Here is an 18,305-nt window from a genome sequence, read left to right as displayed (position 1 = left end):
AAGCTGTGTCTTTTCTAGCCAAAAATAAACAGACAGTTTCTTCCTTTCTTGTTTATAAATGACTTCTTAAACCACTCTTGGCGAAGTAAATACTTTTGGAAGGCATTTCATTGATACGAAATGTGAATTTTTCTAGCATTTTGGCAAATATGGGGAAGGACTTTTCTCACACTGTTTTTTCCAGATATAACTTTTGCCGTTTTTTTTTTCCTTTTTTTTTATATTGGTTAAACCAATTATACCCCTTCCCATTGAATATGCCTGATTAAAGAATATGTTTCTACTGAAAAATAATAATAATTTACCCCATTTTTATTAATTTTGTTTTATTAATTTTTCTTTCATTTTCTTTTTTTCTCTTAATTTTTTCTTTCCTTTTTTTTTCTTTTTTTTCTGTTCTTTGTTTTTTCTTTCTTTATTTTCTTTCTTTTGTTTTATTTCACTTATTTATTTTATTATTTTTGTTTTCTTTTTTTAATATACTATTCTAAAAATTATTTTTGTTTGTTTCCCCCTTTTATGCATTGTTCTAATTTTGCAGCATATTTTTCTGTGATTTTCTCCTGCTATAATATGCTGGAAAAGAGAAAATAAACTGGATTTGGGACCTGCACAATCTCGGTTTTAGGATTAAAAAAGGAAGAAAGGAAAAATCGTTGTTTTGTACATCTATCTGAGTTTGCTATGCACTATTTATTTACTTTACCATTATGAGTGTGTGTCTATACAGAGATTTAAAAATAGTCCACACAACCTGGGAACAATACAATTCTTTTATTCTCTTTCAATCATTTCATATTTACAATGATAGAACGATTTATATATTACCACAAATCAATTAGCAAAGTAAAATAACAGCAAACAAGATTTACATACAAGATGTACAAAGTGAAAGTAACTTAGTGGTAGTGGCTGCAGAATTAATATTTCAAAAGTTTGTTTTATTCATTTTTAATTAATGTTTTTCTTTATATTTTTCGGGCCACCAAACTTTAATATCGGGCCACCAAAAAAAATTAATTGAAGGTTTTGGTGGCCCGAACAGGCCACCACCAAAAAAAGTTAATGTGGAGCCTTGCCTAAATGACCTTTGACCCCATCATCCTCATGGACACACACATATGTGACAGGATCTGGCAAAACCCTTAACTTTGACCTAAAAATGAAATATGAGATTTTGATGCAATGTGATTCTCCTGATGTGCAAAGATCACTTCCCGAAGAATGGTTGTGTCCTCACCTACGCTTAGACCAGTATAACAAGGCAAAACGGTCTTGAAAAACCACATCGCAAGGTGGTTTTCATCACACGTTTAAATTAACTGCTTTCCACTAAACTGGTTTAAGAAGATGAGAATGGGTCATACAGGACTTTAGATTCTCAACTAAATCAAATCACACATGTCAAAGGTGGAGGTTACTGTGCCAACTATGAATTCAAGCTCATGTCAACTCCAATAATTACTGATATCCTTCTCCCCTTCATTATGAAAAGCAGTATCCATACACTGTACTTGCCAATCTAATTAAAGCTAGAGGATGTTTTTCTTCTGCAGATCTTCCTTTCTCAAGAACTCTTGCATAGCAGATGTATTTTTAGTGAGGATACAATATCTCAGCAATAATTACTGATCTTTTTATTTTCTTTTTGTAAATGATTGGTTAGTATAGAGAGGAAGGGCACTTGTTCCAGGGTTGATGAAATGCTAGCGGTAATGAAGTAATTATATGCAATGATGACAGCTTCCTTCTCACAAGGATCACTTGTATCATGATTTGCTGAATGAACAAGGTGATGACAGAATATATTTCAAACAAACCAAGTAGGCCTACATGCATTTTCTTCACTTGTTTTTAGCACCAAAAATAGGCCGATGTACATTTGGTGCAGTGGAAATTTCATCAGTTTATTTTTAAATAAGGATAGATACTGTTGGTCTGTTCAGACTTAAAACGATTTTCCTAAAACTTGAGAAAGAAATATAGTGTATCGTTCTAACATCCTGAACTATTTACATAAATTTTTTTTTTGCTTGATGACAATAGTAGTCTTTGTTCTTTAAAAATCGTTCCCAGGCCCTTTGAGATTAAACAGGATTGAATTACACAGTACTCTCACTTGTAGATTTAAGATGATTTACCTGGAGTCTCGACTCGTGCATAGTGGTAAGGGTTGACACAGACTTCATCTTTTTTTAGATGAAAGGCATATTCACAACGTTCAACAGCTTTGAGCTCATGGTGACTTTGAAGATCAGGCCAACGCCATAGTCTACAGTATATCACATGGGGAAGTCCCTTCCTATGAGACACTTGCAAACGTCCATCAAGTGATCTATACAGAAAATCAACAATCAGAAAAAGTTGAAATTAAAACAGATATCAACATGAAAACTTATCTATTCATAGTATTTGACAGAGGTTAATGTTTCATTTACACTTATTCTCCATATAGCAACTACCCCTGAAATCTGACTTAACAAATAGATGAAATATCAAGTTCAATCCTTTATTACAAATCAATTAACCATCAATTTTAAGTTTACCATCCTTGTAATTACCATGGCAATATAGTTGAAAAGTTACAATCAAGGGTGAATTTTTACATCAGGGTCTAGTTTCAAAAAGACTTATTATCTGGACCTTACATTTATTATTTTAAGAATCAACTGATATTAGAGTCACTGGGTTCTTTATTAATTCTCACTGAGGAGGGCCGGGCCACACAAGTTTGGAAGTACACGGGCCAGTAAATGCAAAACAGTATGAATTCACAGTCCCAGAATTTAATAACAAAAGTGATCATTGACGTAGAGCCAAAAACATTTAGGGCAAAACATGGCATATGTATTATAAAGCAAACTTCCAAAAAACGATATTGAGTGAGGAAAGCAAGCGAGTGAATTATTACTTTTTTTTAATAAAATAGAAATATACATGTAATTCTGTGAAAGAATTTGACATAATATTCAAGAATAATTTCCTCTCCTTCATTTTCCCTGTTTTTCTTTGTAGTGGAACTCTGGGGGTCCCCAAGCCTTCTCCACCCATTCCTTTGCAAGTGATAAGACAGTTATATTTCATTTTCAGAAAAAGACCTAATATCATGGATTTAAAGATCCAAAATAAACGTAATGTCTATGACTCAGGCCTAACGTTACTTTGCTGAAAATAAACTTTTAAATGTGTGTTCTTTACTGTACACGATTCTCAATTATTGTTATTTTGTATGACCTTTAAAAATAATAGTACCATAAAAAAAAAATGAAAAAACAAAGAAAATGATAAAAAAAATTTTGTAGAGGCCTGCTTACAGTCAAATAATTTCACAATTATATTCCGATTTTACTCCAGAATTTCCGTCTAGATCTCTACACCTTTTGAAATTGTTGATTAATTTTGCGAGTGCGTGTGAAGTTTACCATTGTTTCTTGTATGTCTTGCCACAAAAGCACATGGCATCATAAATAATACCCAGGATTGTTTGATCAGAGTCTTCCAAAATTGGATGTGGTCCAAAACAAATTTAATTTGACTGTTTTTTTTTTATCATTTTCAGGTATTCATTGAAAATATGATTTTCATAAGTAATAATTTTTGGTTGATTTTATTCATATCTTTATCTTATTCAGATCCGTTTTTTTTTTAAAGAAATTTTTATTCTTTTTTGCCTACCCATTAAATAATGAACGCACCCATCCTGGTCGTGCACGAGAAATTTTTGTTTTTTAGTCATTCACAGTGAATACTTTTCTATTTTGTTGTACATGTGCTTATCATTTGATATTAGCTTGGAATCATGGAAAAAATTAATCATTTTTTTTCGGGGGCTCCATTTTCAATTTTTTGTAAAATTTTTGGGGCTCCATTTCTACCTTTCGGGGGCTCCTTTTTGCATTTCGGGGGCTCTTTTCAAATGCTACTTTTTTGTGTTTTGAGGAATACCTGTTCACTTATTAATGAATTATTACTTTATTGTTTAATATTGTATGATTTTTTAAGTTATTTTTTTCATGCTTAGAATCTTGGATGTGGGTGTGTGTGACTGTGAGTTGAACTTGGAAATAAATGAATTCAATATCTAATTTCTACTCCGTCTATTCCAGCACAATAACCTGTACTCGGCCATGTAATAAAGGCCCACATACCCTTACTTTTCCTGAAGTTCTTTGAAAACGCAGACCTCCACAAAAATTGCATTTCTCTATGGGGGAGTCTAAATTCGGTGAGAATGTATTCATTAAGAACTTAAATATACATGACAATAAAGAAATCATCAAACTTTAATGGCAGTTTTGAATATTATACCCGAAATGTAAACACTTGTCTGAAACGGAAAATGACCATCATTGAGGCCTTTACTGGGTGAATTGTCCTGCAGAGCTCTGGCAGAGAGACAGAGCTCAGACTGGCTAGCTAGTACAAGCGCCAATGCGTGCGTGAGTCTCCCGCCGGCCTTGTAAAATAGATGGAGCTTTGTTTGATGATTTATTGTCTGATATTTACCTCATCCCCTAGGAAAATAAAACAAATGATTTTTAAGTTATAATTAACAAATGAGGTAAGTTATTTTGGATGTTAATAGGCCGTTTTGAAAAGCAAAGCTGAATGACAACTCACCAATGCTAGGTTACTAGACTCTGGGAGGATTTATCTCCTGTGTAATTCAAATTATTTTATCACAGAATTATGATATAACTAGGGGATCAATGTGCATTAGAAATTGCACATGGTGGTAGTCATAATGGACCCCTATACATGCAACTGTTTCCCGACCGTTGCGTTGATTTTTTGTTCATACCATGTGTACGGAAAAACGTGGTACAGAAAAAAAGACGCAAGTTCGGAATTTGAAACTGTGCTCCTCGCTATTTTCAAGGCTTATTCATGATTTTGAGTGCGGATTTTGGATGATTTTTAAATGGTAAGCGGAGCTCGAGCATATGGCGCTCGTGGGCCGCTGAGTTGTTATCGCTCGGCAATAATTTCGGGGCGACATTAAGATTTTATGTCACCCCCGAAAGCATGATTTTGGGTGATTTTGAGGGCGACTTTTGGCATTTCCAGGGCGAATTTGCCCGCCGCCCCCGTGTATTTTTTTCGCTGCTAGAAATGAAAGCAGAAATCTTTTTGTGGAAAGGAGAGTGAAGGGGGGGGCAGTGGTCATGGGCAATGAAAGGAAAATGATGGGATGTGTGTGGGGGGGATTGTCAAAAAGAAGTCAAATGTTCGGAGCGAATGAAACAAATGGATGGATGGGTCTACCACTGATGTAACGGTGGCTACATAATCTTTCTTTATGGCGATCGGGAAATCCACCTTAGGTCGGGAGGGGTACATGATTCAATAGATTTCAATTGAAGTACACATTCAACATAATGACAATACTTTATGAAACATAATTCTGATCATTGTATAAATACATAAGTGGAATTGAACAATTCATCCAAAGATATTCCTTTTAAGTAGGAATAATATATGGCAGTTAAAGTTGATTTGTTTGAATGTTTTGGAGGATGTATTTTGTTTGTTCATACATAAGTTGACATTGAATATTATATGACACCTAGATAGATCCTTGTGATTTGATTGGTTGTTTGATATCGTTCATTCAGTCCATGTAATGACGTTATCAACCGTGCAATTTTGGATCCATACGATTTTGTCCATTGCACGCGCACATCGAGACTGCAGCTGCAGGCACCAGCAGTGCGCATGTTCTGACGTAACAATCAACAGACCGAATTTGCACTGCATGAGCATGTTTTGCATCGAAATTCATAAATTTCATATGAAAAAAAAATCATTTTTTGGTGTCATATAAACCAAATAATGAATGTTTTTTCATTCGTGCAATGGACAGAATACTTCATTCGGTGAAAGATGAAGTAATGATCCATTCAACTCGGCTACGCCTCGTTGAATGGATCATTTCATCTTTCACCTCATGAAGTACCGTATTCTGTCCATTGCACTCATAAACATTCATTATTTGTATATTATTTGAATATCGCTGGATAAATAATATATTGTTCAATTTCACTTTACATAGTTTATTTCGGAATTATGCTTCATAAAGTGTAAGCTTTTACAACAATGCCGGCCTAATTACTGAGTGGACATTTCTGAATTGAGTTGGAATGTGAACCAGAACGCCCCAAACCGATGGGCCATGGTAAAATTACAAAAAAATCCATGGAAGAGCCAATCATTGCATTTGAAAATTCCCCAAGTTCCTGCCCTTGCTGGGTGTGTGCCACATGCATGACCTGTTCACCTGTTGTTTGAGTGCCAATCAACTGATTTCGTACCCTCAAATTTTCTCAATTTTGATTACACTGAATGGGGGAGGTAGGGGCTATAAAATTAAAATCTTTCGGACTCACCCCCTGCTTTTTTCATTTTAAATAATCTGTTCGTGAACTTCTCTAACTTTAAAACTGGACTTCTATTGAAATTTATTAAATCACGTACCTCTCGCCACCCGTGGTGCAAAGAAAACATTTTCAAAATCACCAAAATTACATGACAACTAGAAGAATGACTAAAAACATTTATCATGCTAGTTCATTATTTCATGGGTGAGTAAAGAATACAAGATTATTTCTCAAGATTATTTGTAATGGAGACGCAATTATCGAGCTAGTTCGTAGGATTTATCTCTAGATTGCTATCCGAAGGCAACTTGGGATTATTTGCAAAATAGCATGCTTTTTTTACGAATTATGCCGCTAATTCGCAGGTGCAGACGCACTTGGGATTATTTATTCACGGCGTCAGACCATAATGCATCGATGCCTCGCTCGAGCAGGAATTGCTCTTCTTGCGATGGTGGAGAGAAGCATTACATAGACATAAACGGTGGTGCATTCAGCAGCAATCTAAGCTCTTTGGTATATATTATTCATAGCTACCGCGCTCACCAGAATGCCTTTCTTGGATCCAGCAAATGAGTAATACAGAGATTTTTTTCCTTGGGGCAATTTTCTATCAAATTTACTATACCCTCTGCATAGTTAAAGGTCAAGTCCACCTCAGGAATTCATTAAGAATAATTTAATGATTTCAAGTTTATAAAGAGTACTTCAAGTACTTGACTCCTACATGTAAATCTAATTCATACCGGTGATACTACTTCAAGTACTTGACTCCTACATGTAAATCTAATTCATACCGGTGATACTACTTAAAGTACTTGACTCCTACATGTAAATCTAATTCATACCGGTGATACTACTTCAAGTACTTAACTCCTACATGTAAATCTAATTCATACCGGTGATACTACTTCAAGTACTTAACTCCTACATGCAAATCTAATTCATACCGGTGATAGTACTTCAAGTACTTCACTCCTACATGTAAATCTAATTCATACTGGTGATACTACTTCAAGTACTTGACTCCTACATGTAAATCTAATTCATACTGGTGATACTACTTCAAGTACTTAACTCCTACATGTAAATCTAATTCATACCGGTGATAGTACTTCAAGTACTTAACTCCTACATGTAAATCAAATTCATACCGGTGATACTACTTCAAGTACTTAACTCCTACATGTAAATCAAATTCATACTGGTGATAGTACTTCAAGTACTTAACTCCTACATGTAAATCAAATTCATACTGGTGATAGTACTTCAAGTACTTAACTCCTACATGTAAATCTAATTCATACTGGTGATACTACTTCAAGTACTTGAGTCCTACATGTAAATCTAATTCATACCGGTGATACTACTTCAAGTACTTAACTCCTACATGTAAATCTAATTCATACTGGTGATACTACTTCAAGTACTTGACTCCTACATGTAAATCTAATTCATACTGGTGATACTACTTCAAGTACTTAACTCCTACATGTAAATCTAATTCATACCGGTGATACTACTTCAAGTACTTGAGTCCTACATGTAAATCTAATTCATACTGGTGATACTACTTCAAGTACTTAACTCCTACATGTAAATCAAATTCATACTGGTGATAGTACTTCAAGTACTTAACTCCTACATGTAAATCTAATTCATACCGGTGATAGTACTTCAAGTACTTAACTCCTACATGTAAATCAAATTCATACCAGTGATAGTACTTCAAGTACTTAACTCCTACATGTAAATCTAATTCATACCGGTGATACTACTTCAAGTACTTAACTCCTACATGTAAATCTAATTCATACCGGTGATACTACTTCAAGTACTTGACTCCTACATGTAAATCTAATTCATACCGGTGATAGTACTTCAAGTACTTAACTCATACATGTAAATCAAATTCATACCGGTGATACTACTTCAAGTACTTAACTCCTACATGTAAATCAAATTCATACCAGTGATACTACTTCAAGTACTTAACTCCTACATGTAAATCTAATTCATACCGGTGATAGTACTTCAAGTACTTAACTCCTACATGTAAATCAAATTCATACCAGTGATACTACTTCAAGTACTTAACTCCTACATGTAAATCTAATTCATACCGGTGATAGTACTTCAAGTACTTAACTCATACATGTAAATCAAATTCATACCGGTGATACTACTTCAAGTACTTAACTCCTACATGTAAATCTAATTCATACCGGTGATAGTACTTCAAGTACTTAACTCCTACATGTAAATCAAATTCATACCAGTGATACTACTTCAAGTACTTAACTCCTACATGTAAATCAAATTCATACCAGTGATACTACTTCAAGTACTTAACTCCTACATGTAAATCTAATTCATACCGGTGATAGTACTTCAAGTACTTAACTCCTACATGTAAATCAAATTCATACCGGTGATACTACTTCAAGTACTTGTCTCCTACATGTAAATCAAATTCATACTGGTGATACTACTTCAAGTACTTGACTCCTACATGTAAATCAAATTCATACCAGTGATACTACTTCAAGTACTTAACTCCTACATGTAAATCAAATTCATACCGGTGATACTACTTCAAGTACTTAACTCCTACATGTAAATCTAATTCATACCGGTGATACTACTTCAAGTACTTAACTCCTACATGTAAATCAAATTCATACTGGTGATAGTACTTCAAGTACTTAACTCCTACATGTAAATCAAATTCATTACGGTGATACTACTTCAAGTACTTAACTCCTACATGTAAATCAAGTTCATACCAGTGATACTACTTCAAGTACTTAACTCCTACATGTAAATCAAATTCATACCGGTGATACTACTTCACTCCTACATGTAAATCAAATTCATACCGGTGATACTACTTCAAGTACTTAACTCCTACATGTAAATCAAATTCATACCGGTGATAATTATTCAAGTACTTAACTCCTACATGTAAATCTAGCCCATAATGCAACATTTGGAAACTCATTCCTTTCTTAATTTCATTATTTTCCATACCAATAATTACAGTAATAATAGAGATTTTAGCTTCATAATTTGTTTACTTTATTTCACACCATACAACTACACTTGTTTACTTGATGCAAATCATGTGTGCTCCTAAATGAACACGAGAACTGTAATTGGGGTGTAGCGCTGTGCCTGAACAAAGATGTGTTTTCTGGTTCTTATTTCATTTTTATATTTTTATTTACGCAAACTGTTGTAACACTCTATTTACAATACAATATTCAACTTTTTATACAGGTCTGCAAAAGGCACAAGCTCAAAATACACATACTTGTACCAATACTAGGCCTGAATCAAACCACGCGGTCCACCAATGCCCGCCTGAGGCAGTCGGTCACATTTGCATTTTCTTCCAGACTGATGGACCGCTATAATATAAAAACGTAAGAAATTCATTGTCAACAAAGACTGAGATTATCATCCACTCTCAGGCCTTCATTTCTTTATCTAAATCTATATATCAAAACTTTCACATGATACATTTCCAAACCTAAGATCAGCCAAGTAGAGCTATGAAAATAATGGAACTGAGCAGGATTTCTCAATTTTCTTGCTTGAATTTATCGGCCCGAAATGTAATCTCCATGAATGGGTGCAGCCATTTGTACTATTTGCGATCGATATTGCAGCAATTCTGCAACAGAGAAACTAAAGTACAAACAATGCAAACGGAACAAAATGGCGGCGCCCATGCACCTGGATTATTACTTTACGGGCCAATAAATTTCATGCAAGAGAATTCCTGCTCAGTACTATATTTTCATAGCTCTACTCGGTTGATTAGAGGTCTGGAAAAATAGTTTCATGTAAAAGTTTTGATGCATAGATCTAGAAAGGAAATAAAGGCTTTAAAAGTGGTAGATATTCAGTCTTTGGCAACACAGAATTTCTAATGACTGTATTTTACTTTACTTTGGCAATCCACCATCTCCACTTAATAAGTCCTGAAGGTCGTTTCATAAAGCTGTTCGTAAGTTAAGAGCGACTTTAAAAACGACTGGTGAACCTTTCTTACGCGCTAAACCATCGCCAATGAATATACCATTTGCCACTAGAAAGGATCACCAGTCGTTCTTAAAGTCGCTCTTAACTTATTATCAGCTTTATGAAACACCCACCTGGGCAGTCAGGACCAACAAATACCATGAAATATATACATCAACTCATTGCTATAAATATGTGCTTGTAAGTGTAAGGCATATGGTGTACATGTGCTCTTGGGAAGAGGAGTGCTGGATAATTTGAGCAGAGTTGAACTGTGTATAAGAAAAGTTAAATGTAATGACCGATATATAACTGCATAAAAAAGCTCAATCTATCAATTTCCAGGCAATATTGAAATACAAGTACAATGCCAAGGTCAATACATAATAAGCAGGGGTGATAAGCAACACATATTGAGGGCTAAGTCAAAACTTTTAAAGATGAATGCCAGTTGTGATAAGGATTTCAAAATGAATTCGTGCAGGTGTCTGCCTTCATTTAATATGTGACAAAGGATTGGGAAAGTGATTTGATTTGAGCAAATGTCTAGTTTATGAAATGTGGATGTAGGGGTAAATCAAGTATTTTTCCAAGCAATAAAAATACACTGTCCCACATGTGCTTATCTGTGTTGCCGATCTACAGTGTAATAGCTTTTCAGCTTTGATTCCATGATTTAAAAAAGTACTGTTCATGTAACTGTACCGGATCTAGATCCACAATGATAAAGTGACAATTAATCTGGGTTTGACAGGCTTTAAATTAAACCTACATGGTTTAAGGTAGACATGTTCATGGGTTGGCAGCATAGCACGGTCATAATCTTACAGCTTTTGTCTTTGCCTATATGAGTCTGGTGCTGTTATACGAAACGTCAGGAATATGTCTGATGTGGAAGACTATGCCACATTGGCTGGAAAGCATCCATCACCTTTACACTTCAATATTGGGCGAGTTGTTATTTTCTTTTTACCAACAAAAAAATCCTGGTCGGTGAACAGTCTTCAGCATCTGACATATCTCTTACGTTTAACATTACAGCAGAGATAATAAGCTGCAGTGTTCGCCTTGGTTATAGGCTAGGGTTAGCACTACCTAAGCCCTAGTGACATATAAACATATAAACAGAGATTCTCAAGGATCTCCATGCCATTCCCAATGCAAGCGTGATCGTGCTAGGTCCAGGTGAATTAGCCCTGGATTGAGCAACGACGACTATATAGACAGTATTACCACACATGGATCTACTTAGACCATGCCGGCAGAGCACGGCGGCGTCTCCGAAGACCATCAGGGTGTCAGCACGGACCAGCACAGCAGCTACACGGACCAACACAACAGCTAAAGGAACCAACAGGCAGCTATATCAACAATTAGGCCAGCTACACAGACCAACTGAGCAGTTGCATGAACAATCGCGGATTGTACCGGTGTGTTGGCTCAGTTGGTAGAGCGTCCGTCTCACAACTGCGAGGTCGGGAGTTCAAACCCTGAACGCATCAGACTAAAAGACGTAAAGATGGGAGTTGCTGCTACCCTGTTTGGTGTTCAACGTTTGAGGGATATAGCCTCGTCGATCTGACGCTGCACAGTGGCTGCCAGGACCACAATCAAATGGGCAACATGAATTTTCGGAATATTTCTATTTCAAACAATAAAAAATATGGATTTCCATTTTTTTTCATTAAATCAAAATTAAAATTTACACCCTAATCGAGGGATGACGCCAGATGTTTTTGACCTCCCCCAAAATTGCAGTGTTGGCCTCCCGGACATTCATGGTCTTCCATGTACCACCAAGGATCTGATCTAGGGTAGTCCGGTGTAACCGAGGCATCAGCCCATTTCGAGATGTGATACAGTAAGTACAACAGTCTTTCAATCAGAGGGACGTGGGTTCAAATCCCAGCCATGGCGTGTTTTCCTTCAGCAAAAAATTTACCCACATTGTGCTGCAAGCGACCAAGTATACCAAGTATCAAAGCGCAGTAGGGTATATGCAATTATAGTACATGTAGCTGCGCTATATAAATGGACCACATTATTATCATTTTTCATTATTAGAATACATAAACATGTATGTTTATGTTTATGAGCATGTAAATTGCAAACAATAAAAATTATATAAGGACACAAAAAGTTGACTTGAATAAAAGGAGAAAAATCAAACAAGTATAACACTGAAAATTTCATCACAATCAGATGTGAAATAAGTTATGGCATTTTAAAGTTTTTATTTTCACAAAACACTTATATTCATATTCTGGTCGGTATGCAAATGAGGGAACTGACTATTTCTTTTGTATTTCATTTATGAAGAATTTTCTCCTAATTGTCATGTGACAAAAATTTTTTTATCTGAACATGTGGAAAATTCGCACAGGATGTTCAGTTTTATGAACTAGACCAATAAACTTACAAAGTTATGATGGTAATTCAACAAATAACCCCAACTTGGCCAAAGTTCATTGACCTTACATGACCTTTGACCTTGATCATGTGACCTGAAACTCGCACAGGATTTTCATTGATACTTGATTACTCTTATGTCCAAGTTTCATGAATCAGATCCATAAACAATCAAAGTCATGATGGTAATTCAACAGATACACCCATTATGGCCAAAGTTCATTGACCTTTGACCTTGGTCATGTGACCTGAAATTCGCACAGGATGTTCATTAATACTTGATTACTCTTATGTCCAAGTTTCATGAATCACATCCATAAACGTTCAAAGTTATGATGGTAATTCAACAGATACCCTCAATTTGGCCAAAATTCATTGACCCTAAATGACCTTTGACCTTGGTCATGTGACTCGAAAATCAGACAGGATGTTCAGTAATACTTGATCAACCTTATGGCCAAGTTTCATGAACTAGGTCCACATCCTTTCTAAGTCATGCTGTCATTTCAAAAACTTAACCTTTAGTTAAGATTTGGTGTTGACGCCGCCCCGTCGGAAAAGCGCCGCCTATTGTCTCGCTCTGCTATGCAGGTGAGACAAAAAGCATGTCGAAAATTCTTATTTGAGAGCTTGCAAAATGTCTTACATTAATCTTTTGTTTACTTTCTAGTTTATTATTGTAAATATATTTGTATTATTCTCTTTTTTGTATGTTTGTTTTTATCATCAATATTTTTGCTTCAATGTTTGATCATTTTATATCGTATCTTATATTATTTTTGTTTTGTTCATATGTTTTTTTTATCATCAATATTTTTCTATAATGTTTTATATATCTTCCTTTGTTTTTTATGTTCTTATATTAATTTCATCAAGGGGCCCCTTTCACAAGCTCTGCTTCTATGGGGTCCCAAACCTTTAATGTTATATTCTCTTTGCCAACCTTTGTACTAAATATTTGTATTATATCACTTGATTGGTTTGAATAAACTTATCTCACTTATATGACTCTTTCACTGAGTAAATAATAATCCACTTTTATATAGCGCTTAATACATCGGAGCGACGTCTCTAAGTACTTTACAGATATATCATTACCCTGGTCATTGGATCCTTGCATGCCCGCATAAGTATGCACTTTCTCCACTCCCTGGGCAGTATTCCAACAAGAGTTCAAAGACTCAATTGCTAGGCATACTACATAGGCTTTCACATCCTACCGGGAACCCATTTAACACCTGGGTGGAGAGTGGCAAAGTGTGGACTGGCGCCTTGCCAAAGGACGCTAGGCCATGGTGGGATTCAAACACACGACCCTCTGATTGCAAGGCAAGAGTCAGAACCGCTTCACCACGACGCTTCCACAAATTCTATTGGCAGATGTCAGATTTCATTTTATTGTATTTTATCCTGTCCAAAACTACCTGTAAAATTTCATCGGAGACAAAATATTTTTATGGATATTATAAAGAAAAAAAAAACTTTTCATTTTTTAAGTAAAGCTTGACATCGAATGAATAATGTCAGATTCCAAGATGGCTGCTCATTAGAAAAAATGAATTTCCAGTGACTTTTTGATAATTTTTTCTTTATTTTCATTAACTGTCGCAAAATAATGAAATATTGACAGGTAATCAAATCTAACCACATTTTCATGGCATGATGTAAGTAGAACGATCCACAGACCAAACCATGCGACTTTTATTTTTCCCCTAATGCTCACATTAGGTTGTTTCAGACCGCCTCAAAGTTCGTCAGTTCCAGGTATTTTCTGATCGGGAAATTTACCCGATCAGAAAATACCAGGTAATATTGGCAATGTGAAAGCATATTACGCGTAATATCCCCGAAAGAAAATACCCACTAAATAGTAGGTACTTGGCAAAATTACGAGAACTTTCGCGGGGATTTTTCCAAGGTCGCAGGTATTTTGGCGATGTGAAAGCAATTTACGGAACTTTTAGCCCAGCGTGTAGTTGGGCGCGGGCGCCGTGGGTGGCTGCTGAGCTAGTGGTTTTGAATCTCGTGCCTTGCCTGCTTATCAGACCATACTGCGCATGCTCCTAACTTCAGGAATTTATCCCGAAGAGTATGTTTTGGGGCGGTGTGAATGCAGGAATAATTAATGGGTATTTTTTAGCCTAAAAAGTTCTCATAATTTAACGGGTGATTCTTATGATCGAGGCGGTTTGAAACCACCTATTGGTGTCACATCTGGACTTGAAAATGCAATGCTTCTGTCTGTTTGGACGGAAATATTACATACATTTAGTTTCACTTCATTTTCCATTTAAATTAAAAATATTTGTGAAATATACATTCATAATTCATTTCAAAGTAGTATGAAACAATTAAGGAAAATATATGGTCAGTTATAAGGTGTTTATGCCACTTTTCTAAACAGTTCAAACGTTTACCATAACTTGTAAACATTTTGTTGTGTATGTTTACAGATGCTTAAACATCAGTTAAACATTTTAACTCAGGCCTAAGCTAATTTACATAATGCAGGCTTGCTTGGAATAATATTAGTTTCATTACCATATGCTTTTCCTGGTGTCGCTAACACAGGAACCAACATGTGGGACCACACTATTAAAAGACAGACATGTTTCAGTAATTATTCTGAACTTCATTGTCATTATCCTGTAGTTTATGGGTTTTTATAAATTAGGGTCCATAGTGTGACAACAAGGTTATAAATTCAAATTCATGCCATGATGCTCAAACTAAGATCACAGTGAGAACAAATCAAGTTTAACAAAAAAGAAAATACAATCATATCATGTGTTTCTGTGTATCTTAAGGTTATATCCATTTGTATTGGAGCTCACACACAAAAAATGGCAATGTAACAGACACCAAATTTTCAATTCTCAACGATTCTATATATCTAGACATTTTTAACATTCTATCACAATTTTAAAAGTCACCTTCGGATCCACGTTTTAAATACAAGATAAATGAGGAAAAAAATCAATATTTCAAAAGAAGCTTGATTTTATAACAAGTCCCTACAATACAAAAACTTCATCCAATATCTCTGACCAGCTACTTTGCCAAGCTGTAAGTCTGAAGGCAAAGTGGATTCTACACGATTAACATGTAAAAAGACCCTAGCTTGATCCTAACCTATTTGGTAACAGAAAATTCCTCTCAACTAATCATTATTTGATCAAAAACTTCACTTGCTATTCCAAAATGCTGACAAACCCAAAACCACATCTCTGGGAATTGTAAGTGATTTTAGTATTAGGCCTTTGATAGGGTAGACCACACGATAGCAATAAGGAAGATAAAAGCGACAGGAAGAGACAATGATAAGTTGAATTTATCGGCCCAAAACATTAGAATCCCTGTGCATGGGCGCAGCCACTTTGTTCAGTTTGTGATCGGGATCGATCAATATCATGATCGGGATCGATCAATATCATGATCGGGATCGATCAATATCATGACAATTCTGCAGTAGAGTATAAACTGAAAGTGCATACATTTAATGACAACAAAATGGATGCGCCCATGAAAATATGGTTATAACGTTTCGGGCCAATAATTTCAAGCAAGAACATTTCGAAATCCTGAGAGGTACTAATATTTTTATAGCTCTTTTTGGTTGATATAAGGTTTGGAAATGTAGTATCATGCGAAAGTTTTGATATATAAATCTAGAGTATAAGGAAATAAAGGCCTGAAAGTTGTTAACATTCATAGTCTTTGCTGACCTGCCCACACTGAATTTGTGTAATCCTTTATTTTGGTAGTCCACCTGTCTCCCCAGGGAAAATCCTGGGTGGTCACCGGTCAAGAAAAAAAAATCACCAGGGAAGACGCCGGCCTAAAAGCAATTACATTCATTTCAATTCAGAACACAAGAAAACATCAAATAACTTTACTTTGAACTTGATTTATTCAAGCGAATCAATCAAAATATAGTACAGTAAATTATCCATCAAAGGAAATAGACATTTCCTTTGCTGAGCAAAAGAACTCTGTCTTGAATAGACAGCCTATTTTACAACCACAGAACAATGATTCACACAACATCTTACTCAAATTCCAAAAAAACACAAGTCTCCATACCTTCTAGCAAATTTAAGAGTAAATTAGATAACAAGGGGGATCAGAGTTCGTTTTCTTCAAGTTTGTTTCCCAGCAATACTTCCTTGCAAACCAACAAAGAGCCATGCAGACAAGGGTCTTGGCTTACAGTATCATGCAAACATGTAGGCCAGGTTTAATATCTAGTCTCCATGTTCCTGAGGTACTTCTAGAAAACATCTACAAGTAACTGTACAGTGCATCCCACAGAAACAAAACAGACAATTATAGTTCATTTATCAGAACTTAATCACAACTATAAGTTTAGAATCTCGTCTTTTGCCTAGTATAACTCGTATGATAATATATACATTCATGGATGAGTGAATAAAAAACAATTTTAAGAAATGATACCAAAAAGTCACTTGGCGGGTGGTATCTGAATTTCAAAAAGAAAATCTATGTCTAAAAAGTTTTAAAAATCTGCTCTTTAATTTGATACCTCAATCACAGAAAATGGTCAAGAAATTTCATTGTTCTGTTTCAGTAAAATAATGCTTGTCTTTCCATAATTTCATTTAAAAAACAAACAAATGTTTTCACAGATTCCCTACCATAGCAATTGCACGGTTAACAAAAGACCTTACGCACGGCTGATCGTCAACGAAACAGTGTTGAAAAACTCTGATAGCTAGCCTGTAAAACGTCTTCATCTTATAAACATAAAGGGATTCAGGCATTATTTCACACAGACTTTGACATTTCTTGACCATTTATGTGATTGAGATATCAAATTAAAGTTTTTGATTTCCTTATGGAAATTCATATACAGCCCACCAATCCATTTTTTGGGGTCTCCTTTCTTCAAATTGTTTTGACTGACTCGGATTCATTTGAGTTTATGAAAGATTCTAAGCTTTACAATTCAGGGTCATTGTCTATTGTATTTGTGATAAGTTATGATAAATGAACGATAATTTATCAGTTACATTTTTTGTGGGACCCACTGTATATTGTTCATAGTACACCTAGTAAAATAAGTAAGTCCATTGAGATATCAAATTAAGGAGCAGATATTGAAGTTTTTTATATGTACAATCAGAGGTTTCCTAAAAAGCAAGTGAACAATGTTTTTTTTCAGTGTATTTCATTCATTCCTTTCAATGCAAAAGTTCTTTTTCTAAATAGAGAATGTATAGCGAATTTTCTGTGAGGGGGGGGGGGTCTAACATCAAGTGCATTGGTTGCAGCATGCATGACCAGTGCAAATACATGCAAAATTAAATGTAAAATTAAAAAAAAATCATTTAAATGTGAAAACGTAAACAGTAATCACAGTGCGACAAAAAAAAAACAATCAAAAATACAAAATCAATAACAGAAGGAGCACATTAAACATTCAAAAAACAATGCGAGAACAATGCTTTTTTTTCTGAGGTTGCCCCCAAACTA

At 35.2% G+C, this 18,305-nt stretch overlaps 1 protein-coding gene across 1 annotated transcript in view; it reads right to left on the bottom strand.

The window, feature by feature from the left end:
- LOC129255841 (mothers against decapentaplegic homolog 3-like) overlaps positions 1-18,305 on the bottom strand; it is a 56,291-nt gene that overhangs the window by 22,012 nt on the left and 15,974 nt on the right. Inside the window, exon 2 of the mRNA XM_064097954.1 lies at positions 2,142-2,335. Within this exon, the coding sequence (XP_063954024.1) occupies positions 2,142-2,335 (194 nt within the window). The remainder of the gene's footprint in view (positions 1-2,141; positions 2,336-18,305) is intronic.

Source organism: Lytechinus pictus, chromosome 3 (assembly GCF_037042905.1).
Source record: "Lytechinus pictus isolate F3 Inbred chromosome 3, Lp3.0, whole genome shotgun sequence".
In the NCBI taxonomy this organism is placed as follows: Eukaryota; Metazoa; Echinodermata; class Echinoidea; order Temnopleuroida; family Toxopneustidae; genus Lytechinus; species Lytechinus pictus.
The sequence above is the reverse complement of the archived record's forward strand: the minus strand, read 5'-3'. Positions and strand labels throughout refer to the sequence as shown.